The 24,466-nt window shown below is 41.5% G+C and overlaps 2 protein-coding genes across 3 annotated transcripts; one reads left to right on the top strand and one right to left on the bottom strand.

Annotated features, from left to right (window-relative positions):
• Positions 1–1,292: 1,292 nt before the first annotated feature.
• Positions 1,293–18,856, bottom strand: LOC112434017 (glutathione hydrolase 5 proenzyme-like). 2 transcript variants are annotated; one of them, XM_076890592.1, is made up of 13 exons: positions 18,591–18,856; positions 18,148–18,233; positions 14,350–14,477; positions 14,168–14,275; positions 8,101–8,278; positions 7,852–8,012; positions 7,477–7,623; positions 7,212–7,342; positions 6,159–6,334; positions 5,901–5,992; positions 2,637–2,743; positions 2,357–2,467; positions 1,293–2,270 (listed from the first exon to the last, which is right to left on the bottom strand). In XM_076890592.1, exons 1-13 carry the CDS (start codon positions 18,762–18,764, stop codon positions 2,133–2,135), a joined length of 1,737 nt encoding a protein of 578 aa, XP_076746707.1. In that variant the 5' UTR covers positions 18,765–18,856; the 3' UTR covers positions 1,293–2,132. The 2 variants fall into 2 exon arrangements, with proteins under 2 accessions (XP_076746707.1, XP_076746706.1); XM_076890591.1 differs by lacking the exons at positions 18,148–18,233; positions 18,591–18,856 and adding an exon at positions 16,049–16,503.
• Positions 18,857–18,962: 106 nt separating this feature from the next.
• Positions 18,963–21,365, top strand: LOC112432897 (ribosomal biogenesis protein LAS1L-like). Its single transcript, XM_024801311.2, has one exon. The coding sequence runs from the start codon at positions 19,178–19,180 to the stop codon at positions 20,633–20,635; it is 1,458 nt and encodes a 485-aa protein (XP_024657079.1). The 5' UTR covers positions 18,963–19,177; the 3' UTR covers positions 20,636–21,365.
• Positions 21,366–24,466: the final 3,101 nt, after the last annotated feature.

Below are 24,466 nucleotides of genomic sequence, written 5' to 3'. Positions count from 1 at the left end.
CTGGGTTAACTGATAGCACGACCATAGCTGGACTGGCCAGCGGGCATTTATTTGCCCGGTGGGCCGATGTGATATTTAATTTTTATGGGCCGATGATTTTTTTTTTTTTTTTTTTTGTAACGGTATAAACAATGAAAGGTGGTGGATTGGCCAGATGCTGGTCGATGTGTAAAAATAACTCAGGATATACAGGAGGAGGAGAGACCCAAGGCGGTGAACTGAACTTCAGGTAAGAAGTTATGAACTGCAGTCTATGTGGGTCAGATATAATCCAAGTTTAGATGTTGTTTATTTTCGTTGTGCTGACTTTTTACAGTCAGTTACAATCAGTAGCGGTTTTAGATAAGGAGCGACACGGGCAGTTGCCCGGGGCGGCATCGTGGTGGGGGGCGGCATCACGGGCATCGGCAAAAAAAAATAAAAATTCTCGTACTCATGCTGCCCCGACGTCAGCCAGCGCATATTGGGAATGGTACAGGCACCGATCGGTTTTCTATCGCCCATTTGCTGGGAGTAAGGGCGCCCTTCGTTTGCGAGGTGCGCCTGCTGCTTGCGGCGCAGAGAGGAGAGGGCGGGGCGGCGGGGGATTTTCTGACCGGCTGGAGCAGCATCTAATAACCATCTCGCAAAGTAAAGCAAAATAAAAACAAACCAACAAACACAAACACACCAGACATCATGATACAGATTTATAATTTGCGCCTGCTCGCTGCTGAAGTCAAAGTAAACTTTATTGTCATCTCCGCTACAGTCCAGTATATAGAGAGACGAGACGACAAGGCTCCTGTTACAGCAGTGCAAGTAAACAAACAATATATATAAGAAGAGTAAGAAAACAAATGTACACTTTAGGACCAGGGGTAAAGGGATCAATAACAGTTTAAAATTTATAGTTTGATGATTTAAAGTCTCACACACAAGCCGTCGAAAGGGGAGGGGGGCCGGCTGCTTCCAAATAGAGCACATTTCATTTATAATGTTGTAAATCCAAGCCCATTATGTATTCATGATTTGAATCCTGGGTTGTGTGAAATCTCAGAAATGCACCCTAGACAAAGTGAATCTGTGAACTAAGGTGTAGGTGTGTTAGATCATGTTGTGGTGATCCTTGGGTTGGGGGAAGGGTGTTCATATTGGAGTGCAAAATTAAAACCAATGGAAGATGGACAAGAAAAGTTCAAAGCCATCAGGTCCTCAGTTTAGAAAAAAGAGAAAAGAAGAGGAGGAGAAACGAGCAAAAGATACAGGTAAGCAGATGTGTCATTGAATAATGGCAGGTCATCCTGAAACAATCAGAATCAGAATACTTTATTAATCATAAACAGACAGGAGCTCAGACAGATACTGAGGTAAAAAGAAAACCTGCCTCACAAACTGCTTGTCAGATTAACTTTTACCCTGAGCACATCAGCAGAATTACCCACACTTTATAAGAGCAAAAACATAGCAGGATTAATGAAGCTCAAAATCTTAATATGAAAACTAAATATAAAAACATAATAATAAAAAACATTGGGTGGGGGCTGGGGGGTTAAACTACAAATCAATTGATAGATAACTTAGGGCTGCCCTAAAGTGTACCCTACTTTATCTCCCTTCTGGACTATCCAGTGGGCTAAAATCTACAAAGTAAACATGAATTTGATGAGACTTGAAAATATGAATTGTTTACTATAACCAAAGATTTCTGCAGTCAGTCTCAACCTGCTGGCCTGCTTTTTAGAAAGAATGCAGGTCAAAGAAACAGGCATGGGTTTCAAATTTTGACCTGAAAGCTGTTTCCTTGTTTAGTCAATTCTATATGCATCAAAACCCAAAATAAACAAATATTTAGAAGGTCATATTGATTGTAAAAAAATTGAGGCGGAGATCAACAGCAATCCCTACTTTTTTTAAAAATTACATTTCTAGTTTTTACAGTGCTATCTTTGCACATTTTTGCATGAAATTTGGGATTTAACTGATCTGATCGTTGCATTATGTTTTCAATATTACAAACTTTTTATACACATGAGCAAAGCATGAATGATCTATCAGTTAACAGACGAATATAGATTTACCAATGTTGTAGCTACAGCAGTGTCCATAACCTTAAGACCATGCTGTATAACTGACATCACTGACTCTTGGTCTCAGTAACCAGCTGCTTTGCCTTTTTTCCTTTCATCAGACCATGCAGAGATACAGCTGCCCGCCTTTTCCACAGCGTTAACTGTGTTGTAGAATTTTGCTATTTTATGTCCCAGAGCTTCAAGACCATCAACTACATCCTGCAGGGCAAAGAGGAGAGAGACTCAGATGGAACAAGAGAAGTAGAACTTATTAATTTATCATTTAAATACATTGAATAAATTACCTTTTCAAGCTTGGGTTCAGGTTTTACTTCACTTTTAGAGTCTACAAGAACAACAGGCGTAATAATTGCCTCCTTAAGGCTCTTTCCAAACCAAAGGTGGTTCATGAGCGCCTTGGAGAGAAAAAAAAATGAGATGAGAAAGTGATGATTACAGGATAAATTAGGGTGAAGAATCTTGTTGCTATGATGCAAGCTTTAACAGCAAAGACCAGCATCAGTCCACATCAATTTATTTTATTTAATATGTAACGGCACCTTTGTGTGTACCATGCATACATACCGAGGCCACAGCCGGTGGAATCGTTTCAGAACCAGACCCTCCAATCACCAGCGTCTTCGACGGAGACTTCAGCACAGAAGGGGCCATATTGGAGGGAGGCCGCTCCCCTGAGAAATACAACAAAGACCTTGAATGACAAAACTAGAAAACAGAAATCAGTCTGTACACACATATCTGTGCATAAATCATTTACACAAATGTTTCATACACGAATCAGTGACTGTATTTTCATGCAGTATTTTCATACCTGAATTTTTTATACTCTACAACAGGGGTGTCAAACTCCCGGCCTCGAAGGCCAGTGTCCTGCAGGTTTTAGATAAGACTCTGGGTGAACACACCTGAATCAAATGATTAGTTCATTACCAGGCTTCTGGAGAACTCCAAGACATGTTGGCTGTATCCCAATTCAGGGTCTGCAGCCTTAAAGGCCGCATTTCAAGGCCGATTATGTTAAAGTGAATTGTTAAATGTTTGTCATTTTTATGCTTACCATTTCTACATTGTTTTAACTCTGTGATGAAAGAAATTCTTCTGTCCCCCCTCCCCAGATTCTCGAGGTTCTGGGTGGGGGCTGTAGTGTTTTATCACAGGCACATCCTTGTGAAGGTCTGTTTGATGTTGGTAAACTTCCTCCCCTTTGTATGGCTTCACTTTGTTATCTAGGGTGAACCATGAATTGGGTGTGGGGGAGACTACCCTCTTTATGACCAAGGATGTTGCTCCTGCTTTTATGCTTTTATGACCCTTTTTGGTCAGCAGGAGAACACACACATACAGTGCCTTGTCTTTGTAACCAAGGGGGGTTATGAGGGGAGGTGTTTGTAAACTATTGTTTATTGTGTGAACGTTTTCAATAAAAGGCAGCGAGAGGAGGCCATCATCGGGGTCACTCGTAAGGAGATTCGAAGTGCGTTTCTGAGATACCGACGAGGCCTCCCTTGCAAGTAAATCGATTGATCGCTGTTGCCTTGTTTTTCTTTCACGGGAATAAGTCCTGGATACAGCAGGGTCTGAGTTTAGACCCAACAGATTACGTCACAGCGACGCGACGAAGGCTGTCCCAATTCAAAGGCTGCTCGAAATGCTGCCCTCAAATGCGTCCTTCATTTCCCTGAATTTTAAGTGTAGACTTCGTGGCCCAACATATCCCATAATGCATAGCATGGCGGTGGGTGTCGATAATTTTGCCAAAAAAAAAAAAAAACGGCGGATGAGGGGCGCCCGAAGAGTAAACTTTAAGTAAGTACTGAATATTATGTCACTTATTTATGTGCAAATGTTTAATAACGAAGAACATTAAACATTACTGTTGGCCACATGTCGGCAAAGTTATGTGACATTAGTGACGTTTGTACTAACTTGGTTTTAAAGCCTTTACTTTAAAATATACGCCGTTCAATAGCTGAGCTTAATCTTACAGAGAATGATCAAAGCTCATGTAGAAACAAACAAACAAATGAACAAAAAGGTTTCTCCTTCATTCCTGTCAAACAAAGCTGTATGAAACGTTTCCAGCTGTTAGTATCATGGTTGCTAGGCAACCTGGGCAGCGCGACGGAGGCTAGACCGTCCCATTTCACAAGCCTCGCACTTCCGGCCTCAGCGGTCTTTGATTACGCGGCCCTTGTGGACCGTTAAGGCTGCGTACTTTAAGGCTGCAGACCCTGAATTGGGATACAGCCGCTGAGGAGGTAATTTATCTGTGTTTGATCAAGGACACATGTAAAATCTGCAGGACACTGGCCCTCAAAGCCTGGAGTTCGACACCTGTGCTCTACAAACAAGTTTAGAATTGCATCCGCCCATGCTTATCAACAAATGATGAAAGTGCACACACAACAAGTGAGTTATCTCTACTGAATCTGTATCAAACTAAAGTGAAATGTCTTTCAAAGTGCAGCTATTACTGAGACTCTGTCAGTGTGTTAGATTAATGTTTGAATGATGCTATGTCCAAACTGAATTATACAGAACCTTGAACACACTTGAATCAATATTATAGATCTATATATAGATTCATCCATCGATTATCTTCAGCTTATCCTTCTCAGGGTTGCAGGGGTGGTGGAGCCAATCCTAGCTACCATAGGGCGAGAGGCAGGGTAAACCGAGGTCAGGTCGCTAGCCGGATGCAGCGCTAACACAGAGAGACACTCGCATTCACACCTATGGGCAATTTAGATTCACCAATTAGCCTAACCCTACTAACTGCATGTCTTTGGACTGTGGGAGGATGCTGCAGTACCCAGAGAGAACTCACACAAACATGGGGAGAACATGCAAGCTCCACACAAGTGGGATCAAACTCAGGGCCTTCTTGCTATAAGGCAGGGGTGTCAAACTCAAATACACAGTGGGCCAAAATTCAAAACTGGAACAAAGTCGCGGGCTAACATTAATATTTATTGAAATATATTTATTCCTCCAGATATAAGAATGAATCTTTTCTTATGGACTCAAACACGTTTTGCTGAAAAACTGAATATGGAACAAGCAAAGCTTAATACTAAACAATATATCTATTAGCTGTATAATACCAGTAGGCCAGCTCTAATAGTAATTTGGTATGGCTTTGCGGGCCAAATGTAATTAGGCTCCGGGCCAAATTTGGCCCGCGGGCCAGAGTTTGACACCTATGCTATAAGGCAACACCGTGCCAGTGTGCTGTCCTCTATATAATTTTAAATGAATATAAATATCCATATACCGTCAAATCACAATGGTACATTTATATCATAAGGTTAACCCACTTCAGTAGAGAGAAACCCCCAACAATAAGAAGAGCCCCTTATGAGCAAGTACTTGGTGACAGTGTGAAGGAAAAACTTCACACAACAACACGTTGACATGGAAACAGATTTTACTACAGCAGTAGTAAAACTGTGCCTGTTCTTGAACATTCAAACATTTTAGCAGGCTATGGTATTAAACAGAAAATGCAATTTTAGTCCAAATTCACATGATGTGTTTCAGTTTGGCAAAACATCGTGGAAATGATCAACAAGTTTAGTTTTTCCATGATCAACAAAATATGATGCGTCACAATGAATTATGAAATGCCATTTTCTCCTCTCATTTCCTCAATGGCACTATTTTGCCATTAATAGAAATTACTTAAAGAAATATGTCCTGTCAGGAAAATAATTTAAGGAAAAAAATTTAACTCTTTGTGGTATTAGTTTTGAAATAATCCACCTTCCTCGTCTAATTACTTGTATTTCATAAATAATAAATGTAAAAAGCATCCTACTGATCTCTTACCAGGAGAGAAGCTATTAGCTCTACCACAGAAGTCAGACAGCTGGTTGTTGAGAATGATTCCAGTGCTTGGAGAGAGGACCCCGGAGCCGAATCTGTAAACAAAAAAACTAAATTAACTACAAAGCCAAGACACTCTTTGTAGTATAGAAATAGTCTAAAAATAAGTTCCTCCATAATCTCTTAAATCTTCAGTTTCAAGAAAGAAAAATATCTGATAGCTGGTTTCTAGCAGTGAAACAGAATGATGCAGGTACTGACTCATCGTTGATGCTGCTGGTGACAGACACAGCAGATCCATCTTCAGCCAGCACAGATACATGTGTGGTGCCGATGCTGTCCAGATACAAGTTGATGCCAGGATCACGAGTCTTGTCGCTGCTGATCAAGCTTCGTTTGCTGTCTGCAAAGCTATCCTGTGTCAGTTTCTTTGCCATCTGTGTGAAATACAGAGAATTAATAAAATGAATTAATAAAACTAAATAAATATGCACATTACAGAAAATACATTGCTGTCAAGAAATTTATAAAATTGGAGCCAAATGTTAACAGAATTTTGATCATTGATCCATCACTGATGTAAGATGAATGAATGAATGAATACTAGAGGTTATAATATTGGTTAGTGATCAAGCTCAACATATGACTGCCAAAGATAGAGTCTCTGAAATTCAGTCATCTGTGTGAACTACAGAGTATCTGAAAACATCACATTACACAAAATTATACTTATATTTAAATACTAAGATAATAATAACAATAATATATACATACTAAATTAAAGACAAATATTAAGCCAATTTAGGTTTATGTGCTTTTAAAACTTGTATTTATATGTATATGTTTTAAAAGCTACGTCACTGCTCAGAATGATGCTGAAATGAAAATGCTGAGACTCAAAGAAATTCTTACAGCACTCTACTGGTTTTCTACACCCTTAGTGCTTCTATAAGAACTTTAATTGTAAGTAGCAGCCAGGTACTGATAATCAAATGCCCCTGATTGATCATTAACAAAGGTGAACACTTCTGTAAAAGCACTTTGTTAACACATAGTCACAATCTCACCCCAGCAAATTAACCTAAAGTCCAACTGTGCAAAACTCAGAGATATTACAAAAAAACCTCAACTCATTATCAGTGTGCATAAACTGACTGTGGTGGGGTGTAGTTTGTGGATGAGCTGCAGGCAAGGGGCGGTTTGTTTTGTGTTTTGTGATGTGGTATTGTTACTTTTAATTGTTTAGTCACTTAAATAGAATCATTCTTTATGCAACAAAGCAGGTGCAAATCTGTAGGATTTTGAGATACTTACTTCATCTGAGCTGAAGTTTGGATCGCTGATATTTGTCTTTAATTCATTGGCAAATTTTAAAGCTTCAATATAACGGTGATAAAACAAAATCTTTTCATCAGTCGTCTTAGGTTCTGATTCCATTTTGTATCCTAAAAATATTTTTAAAAAAATTATTTTTTGGATTGAAAACATCAATTCTTAGTGTATCACATTTGTAAAGATTGATAAGGATCATTTTCCTATATGAATCAAACTCTACATGCTAGAAGCAACAATCAGGAACCTTTCATGATGTTGAGGATGAGGCTGAGGATGGCTCCTCCTGAAGGGGGCGGAGGGAAGTATAGTTTATACTCTCCCAAAGAAATATTCCACGCATCAGTCACTTTAGCTTCATACAATTCCAAGTCCTCCCGTGTGAGGTTTCCTCCTGAGCAAGAACAGTGAAACAAATGATTCTGCTGAGTACAAATGAACACAATGAATTTCATAATCAAGACTTTGAATGGATCGAGACAGATCACAGTGTAGCCTGTGAGGGATCATGTTACAGTTTTCCAAAACCAATAGATTTTTGTAATTTGTAATTAGATCATTGTGCCTGGCAGACATAGAAAACGGTCAGAAAGAGAGCAGGATGAAACCCGTCTGATAATACCTGCATCCTGAATGTCACTGATTAAATTCTTTGCTATTGTTCCGTTGTAAAACACATCTGGTCCCTCGTTTGCGATCATCTCCAAAGTGTCAGCCAGTTTCTCAAATTTCACAGTATCACCGGTCTTAAGCAGGTTCCCATTTTTATCTAAATATAACTCCCTAAAAGACAAAGACAGTGAAATAAAGCTGAAACATTCATTGTTTGCTCTTTGTATTTTTGAAATCACATTGTGGGTGTTTTTCATACCGTATTGACGTATTATTAATGCGTGGGATGTGTTGACCTTGGTAGTAAGGAATAGGGAATCCTTCTCTGGCTAATTTGATGGTCGGCTGAAAGAGGTCGGCCCACGGCAACTTCCCATAAAGCCGGTGTGCCGCTTCATAACCTCGAATTTCCCCAGGAACCCCAATCCATTTGCTACCTGGTTAGATAGATAATGGGTAGTCAGTGCTGGAAAGTCCCACATACATTTGCTCGTGTTTTAAGTAAACTGTAAGGTCCTGACCTTTAATGATCTGAGATGATGTCTGTTATAATTTGGTGCTTTGTAAATACTCTATTCTATTCTGCTCCATTTCAGAGGGAAATGTGTGTCTGTTTGTAACTGATTATGTTAGAGATAACATTTTGCATCTTACAGTTATTTTAAGTTTATTTCACTATATTTACACTATTTCTGGCTCAAAGAAGCATTTAGCATATCTTATATTTACTTTTCTTACTGTTTATGCAGCCTGTGTGCAGGAGTGTAGCACAGAACTCTGGGCCCCATAAATAAATAGTGTCTGTAGCCCCCTTTCTTTTCTTGATTCATCTTTCTCACACATATTCTAATGTCTAATTTCTTTATTTTTTAATGTCTGACACAAGTGAACTGCTCCAACTACTCCCAGTTCTTATTGCTGTCCATCCCATACTCAAATGCTGTCAAAAGACGCTTCTTAACAGAGACTATGCTGATTCTACATATGGATCCACAGCTTCCCTTCAAAGTCAACACACTATAGACAATCAGGGAGTAATGCATGAAGGTCATTTGTACTCTGCTGACAGGAACATATGGGACAGGGACATGTGCATCCACAGCAGCCTGTGTCTCTGGCCCCACTTTAGCATCTCACAACATTTCCAGCTTCACCTCCACAGACAGATAATCTGCCAGGGAACGAGTGGAGATTAGCCAAATTAGAAACAATGACTGATAAAGATGGACTTGTGAGGAGAGTTAAGATTTGTCCTGGGGAGGAATTAACATTAATTGAAGACCAGAAAATGGGAAAGATGGGACAGCATTCTGGCAAGCTGTCTATTGTTGAACAGCCCATTCAGTAACTGATCTTGCTCTTAGAAGCTGTTTAATGCGACGATTATATCTATATCTGGCCACAACCAGGCTCTACCACAGGTCGACTGGGTCTACCTTTTTTTTCCCTGTTAGTCAGCATGTTATCCTCAGTAGCCTTTTTTCCTTTATTGATTTTATTGACAGCTTTTTGTCTACATGAGGTGCAGGAACAGTCTGCAGAACAAGGGAAATCATACTTCTTACTCCTCTCAAAGGGAACAAGGTGGGATTTTACATCTTTTAGAAGCTTCTCAAATGTGATCATCAGCAGAGATCTCATTCCATCTGATTTAACTGATTTATTTATTCCATATCACTGGTTTATTTCCCAATTCTCTCACCACCCAAAGAGATTGAGCTGTAAGAGAAATCAGTCTGTTAAACTACAAAAAAAATCTGTGAAAAGAAAATGTTTTTGTTCTTCTGCTTCTTTTATCTGGAAATACAACCTAATCCTGGTCCAGATTGCAAATGCTTGAGTACTCCTTGTGATTTTAAAGCTTGAACGGGTCTTGGTATCACTCATTTAAATGTCAGAAGTCTTCTTCCCAAACTTGATTTCATGAAAATTTGGATGAAAGAGTTATATACTGATATTCTTACATTATCAGCAAAGTGGCTTACAAAATCGGTTACTGACAAAGACATTGCAATAACGCGCTATAATCTTTTCCGTTGCGACCGCACCAGAAAGGGTGGCGGTGTTGCAATTTACGTAAAAAACAAATTCCATGTTACTGTCCAATCATCAGTATCTGTTTGTAAACAGTTTGAACTTCTTGCCCTCAAGCTCTAACTTTTGAAGGGCTATTTTATTACCATTGTGGGCTGTTATAGACCCCCCTCAGCTAGTAGTGAGGCTTTAGTTTCACTTAGTGAAAAACGATCTACTTTAGATTTTAATGAAATTGTGCTGGCTGGAGATTTCAACTGGGACTGGTTGTCTTAGGGTTAGGGTTAATTAATCTAAACTCGCTTTGTGAAACCGAAAACCCAGAGTTTTCGTTAACTCAGGGTATACTTACTCAGAGTTTGCACTAAACCGGCTTCCTGAAATAGGGCCCAGGGCTCGTCGGGGGAGCTACTTAGGAGAATGTTGGAGCTCCCACTGGCGTGGGATCATTGAGTTATCGTACCAAGTTAGTGTGTGTCAGTATATGTCAGTGCTGTTCGTATATACCTGCCGAGGGTTAGTGTTGACGGCTGCTTCTATGGTTTCCCTGCAGGAGGAAGAGTGGTCCAGAAAGGCAGCACGCACGGGGTGTGCGGAAACACAACAGCAGGGAGCACGAACACAGACGTCGGAGGGAAGCACGCACACGGGGTTCAAGGGAGCAACGGGGAGTTATTGTGTTTACAGCTTTTCACTGTAAATAAAGAGCACTGTTTGCATCGCAGAGTCTGCGTTTTGGGTCCTCCTTTCCCCACATCCCCACGGTCTGCCAGCCAGACCATGACATCAGCTCTCCAGTCTACTCAAAAAAAGGGATGCCAGAAAAACCAAATCTGAAGCGGACTGGCTGATTTTTAGACAGCTCAGAAACCGTTCAACTTCCTTAATTTAAAAGGCCAAATCAGAATTCTATCTTTCAAAAACTACTAAACATCTGAACGATCCTAAGAAATTCTGGAAAATAATAAAATCTTCTTATGGAGACATAACTACAAATGAGATGCCAGCCTTTGTCGTAAAAGACTCCTGCACCTTAATGGAGAAATGTGATATTCTAAACTGCTTTAATGAGCTTTTTCATTCTTCAGGATCTCTATTTGAATCTTTATATCCAGATTTAAAACAGCTTAATCAACAGGAGGCTCTCTCTGCAACCACTCAAACTGAATCTTTGGTCCAACCCTTCAGTTTTTCTCCACTAAATGTTTTTGAGGTCCACAGGGCTTTAAATCTGTTGGATCTAAATAAATCTGCAGGACCAGATCAACTTGATCCTTATTGTCTTAAGTTGGCTGCAGATTTTATAGCAGAACCACTAACTTACATTTTTAATCTTAGCCTCTCGAAAGTGAGATCCCTGTAATACAGAAATCTGCCTGTGTTCTCCCTTTGCTGAAAAGAGGTGATCCTTCAGATGTTAATAACTACAGGCCCATGTCTAAATTGTGTGTTCTAGCAAAAGTTCTAGATTCAGAGTTTAGCTGTTCATTAGTGAACAACTGAAAGACTTTTTTGACAAAAATTCAGTTCTTTCCAACATCAGTCAGGATTCAGAAAACAACACAGCACACTAACTGCTGCTATTTAAGTGGTTAATGACATCATTGATTCCATGGACTGCAAACTTCCTCTTTTCTCCCAGTATCCAAGTATCCAAAGAAGTTCCACAGGGCTCCATATTAGAGCCATTGTTCTTTTCTCTTTACATAAACAACCTTTGTGATAATTTGTCAAATGCTGCATTTCATCTTTATGCAGATGATACAATTATCTATTGTTCATCTCCTTCACCAACCCTGCAATTTCTGCAGTCTGCCTTTGATGTTTTTCAGTCCCATTTAACCCAACTTAAGTTGGTGTTAAATCGATAGAAATACAAGTTCGTGTTATCCTCAAATGGCAAAGAGTTGTTAGCTACATCTCCTAAGATTACAACAATTCAAGGAACTGAAATTGAAATGGTCACATCTTACAAGTATCTAGGGATCATTATAGATCAGAATTTGTCATTTAAAACTCAAATTCAAAGGCTTGTGTCGAAGTTAAAACTAAAACTAAGTTTCTTTTTTAGAAATCAATCCTGTTTCTCCCTCCAAATGAGAAAACACTTGATTCATGCAACTTCTTTACCTTTAATGGATTTTGGTGACCTGCTTTTTATTTTTTAATGCACCTGCTCACTACCTAAAGAGGTTGGATACTGTGTACCATTGTGCTTTACTTTTTATTACTGGTTATGGAAATTGTGTACATCATTGTTCTTTGTATGCTGCTGCTAAATGTCCATCTTTCCATATTTGTAGACTCTCCCATTGGTTGATGTTTATCTATAAACCTCTCCTTGGGCTGGTTCCATCTTATTTATGTGTTTATATGTGTAAAAACCACAACCAATACAGCCTTCATTCGCACAATATCATACAATTGATTGGCCCAAAAATCAGAACAGAATTGGAGAAAAAGGCTTTTAATTACGCTGCCCCTGCTTCCTGGAATAATCTGCAGGAGGAACTGAAATGATCAGAATTGGTTACCTTGGGGGAGTTTAAGTCTGTCTTAAAGGAACGAGAGAATAACTCTTTTACTCAGTGTCATTGTATTTAATGTCGCTCTTAATTAGATCTGTTATTGTATATTTCTCACATGTTTGTACGGGATATTGTATTTTTTTAAATGCTATATCCTAATGTGGTACGTCTATTTTGACTTTTGTTGCCATGATGCCATGGCTCTCTTGGAAATGAAATTTTTAATCTCAATGAGATTTTTTACCTGGATAAAATAAAGGACTAATACTGTATGAAGACCTTATGTGTGGACATTCTCTGCAGACTCGATTAGAGTCTATTAGAGTTGGCTGTACCACAGTCACCTTTCATTATTCTCTGGGCTGCAATTGCTTATTAATCCTTTTTTGTCTTTTAACAAATGCATTTAATAAAGGCATTTTAATATTGGAAATTCCCCTAGGTGGCAGTGTTGCATTTTAAACATAAACATGTTGAATGGGCCAAAGCTCATTCAACAAGGACTGAGGCAAAGTGGAGAACTGTTCTAATGTCAGACAAATCAAATTTTTTTTTTAGAAAATGTGGATCCTGCATTCTGGGCTAAAGAGTAAAGGGCTTTAACGTTGTTAAGTGCTGCTGTTTTTGCAGCTTGTTATCAACACTCAATTCAAAACCTCTGAAGGTATGTAATTATTTTACTGCCTATAGAATTGGCTGCTTGCACATCTGGCAATGCACCAGTGCTGAAAGGTGTACACAGGCAACTTGTGCTGCCATCGAGTTGACATCTATTTCAGCAAGACCACGCTAAACCGCATGCTGCATCTATTACAATAGCATGGCTTCACAGAAGAAGTACCTGGGTGTTAAAATGGCCTGCCTGCAGTTCAAACCTTTGACCAAGAAAAAACACATCGAGTGCATCATGAAATGACATATATGACAAAAAGGACCCAGGACTGTGGAGCAGCTATCCTTTGGCAAACAAAAATGTGGGTTTTTTGACCCAGTATTTGAATTTCTCTGGTCTTGTTATATATTTCTTTGAAGAGGTATAAGATCATTTAGGTTTTTGTTGCTGACTTTATTATTATTATTTTTTTCCAATAATTATTATTTTCAATAATTAAATAAGAATAGTTGTGCACTCTTTAGTGTATTAGAGTCTTGACTTTAATTCAGTAGATGAGGTTAGAGGTGAGGAGGAGGATGACATTTTAACAAGACACCAATCATGCTGTCTCTTTCCTCCGCTTCTTTGATGACAAGAACCCTCTCAGGTGATAAAACAAAGGTATGATCCTTCATATCTTGAGTTTGACTTGCAGATTAAGGTGCAGAATTTAAAATATATCTCTACAGATAACTGACTACACCTTTAAAACCTTTGTGTTACATCTTGTGTATCATTTGGAGAAAGACCTGTTAAGACCAGTTTGGAGAAAAACCTGACTACTTCAATCTCTCTGGTTGTTTCTGAAACTAAGGAGCATGTATTTCATGGTGTTTATTATTCTGATAGTGTCATATACGACACCGACTCATTGTCTTTAATATCTGCTGACAGCCAAACCCTCTGTAGTGGTTTGCTTTATCTTTTTTCTTTTCTTTTTATATTATCCCAGTTTTGCTTTTTTGAGGAAAGCTGAATGAGGAATGACTCACAGTGTGCATTAGCAGTGACCTGTACAGAATAAATTAGCTGTGTCATAAAGGTGAGTCCAAGAGCAGATTAGACTAAAACCTTATAAATATTAGCATTATGCCAGATAAACAGCCCACCGTGCGGCCACTCCACGGTCCACTCTGTGGTGTTAGGACACGACTTAAGCAGGTCAGAGGTCACGTTGCTGGGGACAGTCTCTCTGGAGGTGATGATTTTCACTTTACCTTTGAAAAGATGACATATTACTACATTAATCCACAGCAGAGCTGAGCAAAGAGTAGCGAGGGTGTCTTGTTACTGGAGCTGTCCATCACAGTGAATATGACCCCGCCTCCAATCCCCATGCACTGTGGGTTCATGATGGAGGTGCACAGCAGCGCAGCAATGGCAGCATCTACTGCAGAGCCATTTTTCCGAAGAATGTCCCTGAAAGAGTTCATCGTTATCACTTTAGTGTTATTGTTATCATGTGTGCACAATTAATTTAATTTTAATCTTCATCAAAATTGTAATGTCCCACAATTAAATTGTCATGACAGAACAAAAAGAACATGCATACTCTCTGTCATATGGACCTGCATGAATAAACTTTCTGAATCCTTTATCATCCGCAACTGAAAATAGTTGTGGATGATTACTATACCTTTCTAATCTGACGTTGTTGTCCCTGGCTCTCTTTCTCTCTCTCTCCCTCCTGCTCTGTTCCTGTGCTACTGCCAGTGTAACTACCGCCCCTCCCCCCTCATCCCAGCGCAAAGCTCAAATGCGGAATGAAGCAAAAAAAAAGTGCAAGAGGGAGAGAGGGTGAGAGAAAGAAAAAGGTGGCCATGTCATTATGTCATTAGTTTTTCTTCTTTTATACCCTTTCTTGCCAGCCACGCTGTGGAGTACTTGGACTCGTGTGATGGAGCATTGTCCTGCATGAAAATCATGTTTTTCTTGAAGGATGCAGACTTCTTCCTGTACCACTGCTTGAAGAAGGTGTCTTCCAGAAACTGGCAGTAGGACTGGGAGGCTCGCGATAAGGAGCCGGCTTGCGTCATTCACGTCAAAGACCCGGCTCTAAGAGCCATTTCGTTCACAACTGACACATCACTAAGGCTACGTTCACACTGCAGGTCTTAATGCTCAATTCCGATTTTTTGATCAAATCCGATTTTTTTGTCTGCTCGTTCACACTACAAATAAAATGCGACAGCAAACGCTCTCTAGTGTGAACGCTCAAAGCGGCCCGCATGCGCAAAAGAAGATGTCACACACAACGCGCTCTGTTTAGACCCAGAGCAACAGTATTGTTTGACTGATGGCCCTTAATATAAAGACTTCGGTCTTCACGTTTCCCAATTTTTGCTTTAAGTTATTTTGTTATTTACATAATAATGTAAATAACCTAATAATGAGGAGCGGTGCTTCAAAGGATAGCTGTAGATTTCTGTCAGAATCTGCAGATTATACAGTACAAATAAAATGTTTACGTTGTCTTCCCAACAGTTTCACTGACATCTACACTGGATGGCCAGGAAGCGTTCGCGATGTCTTCTCGGGCGCTTCTCTGGCGCTGATAATTGGCTTCAGTCTTGTGTCGGTGACGTAAAAGGCGGATTTAATGCGACTTGACCGTTCAAACAGCAGTCGCTTTCTAAAACATCGGATATGTATCGGATTCAGTACCACATACGAAAGTGACCCAGATCGGATTTGAAAATATCGGATTTGCGCCGTTCACACTGTCATAGCATGATCGGATATGGGTCGCATAGGGTCAAAAAATCGGATTTGATGCGCTTTCGCCTGCAGTGTGAACGTAGCCTAAGGCACACACAAATTCTTTTTACACATACAAATCCTGATTTACAAGTACAAAATATTTATGACCACAATTTGAGCCCATATGTTCGCAGTTCTTGGAGATTTTTTAGCGTTTGCATTTGGATCAGTGCATAATCGTATGTGTAATGTGAAAAAAAAATGTATCAGAAGTTTCAAATGTTACTCACTTTCCAATCTCCGAACAATTCTCGGAGTCTGCGGCCACTGCAGCTTTTGAGAAACGGCAATTAGGGTCCTCGTCGTCCGACGGGGCAACCTGACCTTTACTTTTACATAACCATACCCCTAACCAAATACCACCAACTATTGCACAACCAAAAAAAAAAAAAAAACAAATCCAGAAGATGGCGTGACCGTTTGGGCTGCATATTTTGGGACACCAAGAGAAGCAAGGTAGTGTCACCATAACCCCCTTGGGGCTATTAGGAGTCGTATTTGCCCCCTCAGTGTTCTTGCTGGTGCGGAAAGTACCACGCTCCTCGTCTGACTCAGACATCGCTGTTTTCTTCTCTGCGTAACCGTCAGTAGTTCACTTCCTCTGAAAGTTTACCGCTTGTTGATGATTCCCCAGACAGCACAGCTACGTGTTGCGCACATATTTCCGCTGTGTGGGCACTGATAGGCGCAGTGGCGTGTCTAGAAAATTTTTGTTGGGGGGGCCAGGTAGGGGCACAGATTTGGAGAAGGGTGGCAGATTTAATTGGCAGATAATGTTTTTAAAAAAAAATTCTACCAACCCTTAACCATAATTCAATAATCCTATAAACCTAATAACCAAATGCACTTTTAACTCTTATTAGAATGAGATTTTAACCACTACGGTGCAAAGTTTTTAGATACTGCGTTGATAAAGTACAAGAGATACAATCAGTGCTTTGTCAGTGTTTACTCAGCATTCAAGGACAGCAATATTTGCATAGTATTTTTACTGACATATACTGCACATATGTTTTGGGCAAAAACATTTTTGAATATTAAAATACGAACATTTGTAGCAAACAATTGACAAATTAGCCATTCCAATGCAAAACTTTCTCTGCCTGTTAAAAAAAGAAGATAATCTTCTCACAAACTGGTGTTTGATTTTGAAACAGGAAAAAAGTGGAGAAACAACTGAAAAGACTAATATTTGAATAAAACCTGAAAGCAAGTAAATACTTTCTATGCTGCCTTATGGTAAACTTTGGTAATATTGATAAAGAACAACACTGGCTGATGATGAAATACAGTCAGCTGGCATGGTGACACTGCCAGTATAACCTGCAGGGCTGGACTGGGACAGAAAATCGGGCATTTTGACTACAGACCGACCCACCAGGTATTAAAGCCATAAAGCCTTTGAATGAAAACAAACCCTGTTGTGACAGTGATGTACAGTCTTTTTGGTATATGTATGATTTCTATACATTTTACGTCAGATAAAAACTTTGGTTGTAAGATTTAGATAATTATTTAATAAAAGCTAGATATTTTAAATGAGAATAGGAAAGAAAAGTATTTCTTTGTGCCCCCTTTCCCTGTTAATGCCCTACCTGGCCCCCTGGCAAAACTTTGCTAGACCCGCCCCTGCACAGTTACCAGCTGTCAGCTACATAAAAAAGGATCCTGGTGGGTGGTCTTCACGTTTCCCTCTCACCAGATATCCAAACCGACATCATGACCAGCAGCTTTACAGCTGTGGCTCCAGCAAACATCAGCTGATACTAGAAATTAATATTAAATAAATTCTAACAACAGCCGATCAAGCTTAAACGTGCTGCTGTTGTTTAGCGCGACATCTGCTGGTTTCGTCTTTCTGGCGCAAAGTGGGCGATAAACAAACAAGAGAGAAAAGCCGATCAGCTGATCATCGATCAGTTTCATGATTGAAGTAGCAACAGGAGAGGGAGGATGAGAGAAGAGGCAGCTGTGCAGCGTAAAGACAGAATAAATCCAGCTTTGTGTCTTTTTCCATTCTAGCTGAAGTTCGGGACAAACTGCGTCTCTTCTCAGCTCAACACGAAACGTGTAATATTTTCTCTGATTGAGGGACCATTCCATTTTTTTAAGGAGCCGTTGGCAACTCTACTAACTAACCTTATGAATAAAATAAAGTTCACTATCAGTAACATCATAGCAACCGAACAGCTGTATAAAAACTCCAAGCTGGCTAGAACGCAGTATGAGTTATTGCAACTGACAGTAAAAAGTCAGCACAACGAAAATAAACTCCACCTAAACTTAGTTCATATCTGACCCAGATAGACTGCAGGTCATAACTTCTTACCTGAAGTTCAGTTCACCTGACACTCGGACTGGCGGCTGCCTCGGGGCTCTCCTCCTGCCTCCCCTTCCCTCATCCACCTGCTGCCTCTGTGGAAGCCCCGCCATAGCCACCACCAAACAACGGAGTTATTTCTACACATCGACCTGCATCTGGCCAATCCACCACCTCTCATTGTTCATGCCGTTACAAAAAAAATAAAAAATAAGTCAAATAAGCCCGATGGCCAGTCCAGCTATGTTAACCTGCAACCAAATCTGCAGCTCCATACAGCAATGTTACGACTTAGATTACATCTTATAACTCATAACTCTTATGTTAGCTCCCCTCTGTAGCATACTGTCTGAAATATTCCACGGCTGCAATAATTCTTTAAGTGTTATTTTTTCCTTGGTATTCTAATTTCGCCGAAGTTTACTAAACTCAACAAACTTAATATTACTTACCGGGACATTTATTCTGTCCTCATTTTCTTTCACCGAAAAATTGTTTCCTGCAGTGACGTCTTTCGTGCTTGGCTCTCCTACCTTTGCTAACGTGATGCACATAGCGCAGAAGCCGATGCTGCATTCACTTACACTCGGATATCTGAGCGTCACCGTGAAAACATAATCGGACATTTGATATTTGATTGAATTTTATTGTTTTGCCTTTGGGGTGGCACCTGGGGTGGCCAGTCTGGTTGGGGGGGTGGCCTGTGCCCCCCCAGGCCACCCCGCTGGACACGCCATTGACCATAGCCAAAGAAAGCTCGTTTATGACCAGCATCATGTAAATAAGCGCTCTGTAGAACCATCGCTCCATCCTCCAATCCAGCAGGTGGCGTCAGCGTGCCCGCAGGGTGAACGTCAGCCACAAACGAAGCCGAAGAAAACGTTAGCGTCATTTCCTGGTTGCTGTGCGACAAGCAACTGTAAAACTCGAAGCTCTGAACGCGGTCCTCTGTCATATAAATCTGCGAGTGGTCTCTGCGTGAGGCGAGCGGCTTTTCCCGGTGAGTGAGAGATTGAGCGTGAGGTCCGGAGCGCGCACAATGAATAAAAAGGGCTCTGAGAAAACACGCCATGTGGTAGCCTGGCTTAACAAAGCGGAGTGGGATCAGGTTCGGGACTACCTTTACTCGATGGACTCCTCTCTGCAGAGGTTTGCGTTAGAGAGGATATCGGCTTGGAGGGCCAGGTGCGCTAATAGTTTTCCCGTGGCCGTGGACTGCACAGCAGACCTCGTGCGCTGCCAGGTGCGGGACCGGTCCGGACAGCTTACCGGAGATGACTTGACCCTGATGTACGGGACGGCCCTGGTAAGATTTGTTAATCTTATCACGGATCGCCAGCAGGGGAGAAAGGCCCAGCCGCTGAGGCAACTGGCTGGAAACTTGAACATCCCCGAGTGGGTGGTGGATCTGAGGCACGAAATCATGCGTGGGACTCTTCCTTCTTTGAAATGGTGCCGAAAGGGATGTAAGGTGGCCCTGGAGTGGCTCCAGCAGGAGTTTTGGTCCAGACAGCTGGGAGGAGGCCCCGATGAGCAGCTCGTTGCCAGGCAGAAAGAAGTGGATGCCTGCAGAAACGCTCGGGAGCTGCTGATCTCTTTTCAGAAGGACCAGTACCAAGCTTTTGATGATGGGTCTCCTGAAGACAAGGGGAAGAGCTTGTGGCAGGCCCCCTTAGCAGACATGAGTTCGTTGCTGGGTGAGATCAAGCAGTTTGCACTGGGGTCCAGGGAGCTGTTGATTGATGTGCTGCTGGAAGACGGTTTTCTTGTTCCTACCATGGAGCAGCTGGAAGCATTAGGCTGTGCAACATCTGACAGTGCCAGTCCCACTGAGCCCAGAGTCCCACAAACCTTCCTGCGCTTTTGGCTGCCCCTGCTAAAGATGCTTAACTCTTCGTCTTTCATTCACCTCTTCCTGGAGAAGCTCTTTGTGGAACTGAAGCTGCTCAGCAAAGAGCCCAACGGTCACAGGTGTTTCTATATTTCTGCATGGATTTCAGAAGTCTTCCTCTGCAACAACAACAAATTTGAATATCATTTTGAGACAAGGTTGCAGAAGAAAGCCAGAATGAAGGACAGGATTTTCATCGACCGCATCAAGCTGAGGTGGCAGCAGCTTCTCTCTGCATGTCTGGATGCCCCCTGCATCAGCACACCTCACCTGATCCAGCTAGTCCTGGATGACATGGAGCATCCCCCCCCTCAGGAAACCAGAGAGAAGCTGTTCCAGCTCTGCTCCATCTACACACAGACAGAGCGCTCAGAGGCCAGCACACCTCTGCAGCAGCAGCAGCCCATATATACTGTGAGTATGCTGCTGGACCAGATGCAACACTCCTCACCGATGGACTCGGAGAGAAGTGAGGACCGCAAATGGGCAGACGTGCAGGCTGAAAGAGCACTTGCCCTCAGACACGTAGCAGCATCCCCGGGGCCTCGGCTCCAGCCCGGCCAGCTGAGGGCCTCCTCTGGAGCAACAGCGAGCTCAACAAACTGAAATGTGGACTGAAGCTTTTTTAAGTTACTTGTGTTATTTTTGTTACTTGTGTTATTTTTTGTTTTATGTTAAATGGTAAATGTTTTATGTTAAGCACAAGATTGTTGTTGTTGTTGTCATTCCAGCCTCCGCTGACTCTTGTTGTACTAGAAGCAGTTTTGAAGCAAAAATACAATATTCAGAAGACAAAATGTTGTGGGAGCTTTAACCATGAGCACAGTGCAGGTTCAGCAGTTGTGATTGTTTCTGTCCAGTCGAGCTCGTTAACTAAACATGTTGGCAGAAGCAGAAATAAAACTTTCAGAAGACAAAATGTTCTGATTTAAAGAAGGACCAAAGGAAGGAAAGCATAGGTTTTGATTAAGTCTGATAAACTAGAATTATAAGGTATTGTTACATTAAAAGGAGCAAAATGAAATAAAAAGGCTATATCAAAAACAGGTTATAACATAGGAAATGTGAGGTTTTAAAATGAAGTTAGTGTCAGCGTTTTAAGAGAGTGGTAAAATGATGAGTAACGTTGAAGAATATATATAAATACAAGTCTATAAGTCAAGAACATAATTAGGATAAGGCTTTTGATTAAAGAGTCCCAACTATGATAAGTTAGGGAGATGCAGGAAAAGGTGTTTTGTTTCCTTTGCAGAAGATCTCGGCGACCACAGGGGGTGAGGATCCTGGAGGCCCGAGGCCGGATGGACCACAAGAGAGGGTCAGAGCGAGGACACAATGTATTGCGACCTCTGGTGTACCAATCGTCGTCATCGTCACCATTGCATTAATAATATAATCTGCAGCATTGATATTGCATTCAGAGGTTTAAACAGTGTGTGTCTTTCAGAAAGACTAAGTTGCAGAAAGTTTGCATTAATGAAAGCAGAGTCTAAGTTATTCTGAGGAGCAGGTTAGACGAGGCTATTTGATGAGCCTCTGGTCTGGTGGAAGGTCAGAAGTGCAACGGGTGAGATGAGAGAGCATTTGAGGACGACATATACACACACACACTTAGTTAGAGAGAATCATTTATAGGTGAGAGGTTAGTTGTGTTTACTCGCAACTGTGAAAGAGGAACAGTTTCTTGTTGTCTCGGCAAGAAAGAGGAAATACCTGGTGTGAATACGTATGAATGGACGGTGACTGGACGGACGAACTGAACTAAGGTTGGACCAACTGGACACTGAGGTAAAGACTGGACTAAGGCTAAGCACATGACTGATGACTGTTCTGTTTTAAGTTCATTTTCATGACATAGATTGGATCATGAGTGGGGAAAACTGAGCATTTTTAGTTTTGTACATTATTTTGACACATGAAATGTGTCAAAATAAAGGGGGGATTTAAGGTTTAAGTTGAAATGGGTTTAGGATCATTTTAGGACTTTTGGGGTGTTTGATGATTTAGATATGGTAAAACTGAGGCAGACATTGTTATTTTCATGTTTAAGTTGAAGGATTAAAATGAACTGAATCCTGGTTAGAAGATAAACTCTTTACACACATAAAGAGCATTTAGATTAAGTAAAGTTAATATAAAGGATAGAGCCCAGAACATGATATCTTGAACCAACTTTGAATAATTAAGGGAACATTAGATGAACACAGTAGATTAGTGAGGTGTACCAGAGAGAGGCTTTTTGTTTTCTATCCTTTACAGGAGAACATTCCAGTAACACAGCGACCACAGGGGTGGCAAGAATCTCCAGTTTCGCAAACAGGTCACATCTGGATTACACGCTGTGGACAGGGCGACCCCGGAGGCAAAGGTGGTGTGGCTGAAGGTGCTCAAACGCAAGTGGAAGGAGCCACGCTGGACTGGTCCATACGAGGTCGTTGCCAGGACAACTACAGCAGTCCAACTGAAAGGGAAGGGCGACACCTGGTATCACTGGTCGCAGTGTGCACCAGCACATGAGAGCTTGGTTGAGGAAGAGGCTTCAACCAACACAGGTGTCAACAAACAGAGGCAGAATAAACCCTCTCACCTGTGCAACAGGCCATTCAGTAGTCCACCTGGAAGGCTGAAGAAAGAAGAGCAGCAGCGGAGAAGGTCGTCACGCCATCAGAAAGGGGCAGTGATAAGTTAAAGGCTCCACAAAGAGGGGAGTTTCAGTCCAGAATCTAAAATCTATATAACAAGTCTAGAATACAAAGTTTATATAACATGATGCAAACAACCGAATCAGAGACACGTAATGGGAAGAAACATATTAAAATGTTCCTTACAACTACGTGTGTATTATATGCGATAATAGTAACCATGGCTCTGTTGTCTTTTGTCTGTATTTTGCAAGGCACTCCGGACCCCTTGTCTGAACACGGAGGCCAGTCCAGCCCAGCAGTTCCTGAGACTGTAGGTCCTAAAACAGGATCGCTAGAAAGACAAAAGCGCGAGGGGTCAGGTAAAGGTGATGAATGTCTCAGCAGAAATAATGGCATAGAGTTGAACTATGTTAAAGGGTCTACCAGCTCATTCATGTTAGATTTGTGTGACGTCATTAAATGTACAGGAGCCAGTAGTAGATGGAAAGTGTCAGACAACAGTGGGACCATTTATGCCAAAACAAGATAACTATGCATGTTTTAAGTTCTCTACTGATAATGAAAAGTACAAGGTGGGAGAGATCGATCCAACTTGGTGTGCCGTCACACTTCAGGGACGAACCACCAACAATGTAAGCGGCCCTAGCACGGTAATTGGAACCTGGGCAGGAAGTGGGCTCTATTATTATTGTGGGGAAAATACTCTGTTGGTTCATGTTCCTATAGGAAGCGTAGGGACATGTGCGATGGTGCGATTAGGAGCTCCACTCATGCTGATTGGGAATCAGGTAAAGGCTATTCCACAACGCAACACACGTACTCTAGCCGCCAGACGTCTTTTTTTTTAATTTTATTTTTAATTTTTATTTTTTATAAATGACATCAGAAACAGCAGTAAGCGACATTACGTGATGGCAGAGCTTCAGTTCATCCTTTGTCATTTTTTTTTTTTTTTTTTTTATAAATAGGACAGGGGGAATGAATGAGAGAAAGAGGGGGAGAGAAAGAAAGAAAACCAAAGGGGAGAAGAGACGGTGAGAGGGGGGGGGAAGAGAGAGAGAAAAAAAAAAAAAAAAGAACTCCTGGGTCACCTGTATGGAGAAAAAAAAAAAAACAAACAAAAAAAACAAACAGAGGAGACAGCAAACAACAAAGAGCAACATAATAATAGAGAAAACAAAGCACCATCACAATAAACTAGCTAGTCATAGATATCAATATTTACTAAATAATAAACGATATTGTGCAGCACGCAAGATAGACAGCGCACAGTGTGCTTTGAGGTAGCAGCCAAGAAAGCTTTAGTCCGCGTCTGTGAATACCCATGTGTGCATACCTGTGTGGATCAGCATGCTTGCATTCCAAAGGTTTCTCCATGTAATGATCTGCTAGGGAGTGTGGGGGGGCCACAGCCCCGTCCTCCAGGGTGTGAAGCGGGTATGGAGGAGATCAAAACTCCAGACATCCAGAGGCCCCCAGAACACAAGAGACCATGGAAGACCAACAGAGGGGCAGCCGCGCCACTGTCCCAGTAAGAGCTGAGGAGAGTCCCAGATGAGGGCTCGCCCAGCAGCCGCGGAGCAGAAGTCAGGGGGAGTTGCAGTGACGCGCCCGTGAGCTCCGCCGGCCCCCAGCTGTGCCTGAGTGACCGAGCCCCAGGCCGAGAGGCCGGGGGCACCCCACCTCCAAAGGGGCCCGAGCGAGCCCCAGGCCCCGACAAGCGGCCGCCAAGGAGTGAGCCGGTGTGTACCCGGACGCCCACCCCCAGACACAAAGAACCACCAACACACCG

The sequence above is a fragment of the Maylandia zebra genome, linkage group LG12, assembly GCF_041146795.1.
Source record: "Maylandia zebra isolate NMK-2024a linkage group LG12, Mzebra_GT3a, whole genome shotgun sequence".
NCBI lineage: Eukaryota > Metazoa > Chordata > Actinopteri > Cichliformes > Cichlidae > Maylandia > Maylandia zebra.
Note: the sequence above shows the minus strand (reverse complement) of the source record. Positions and strands in the feature narration are given on the sequence as shown.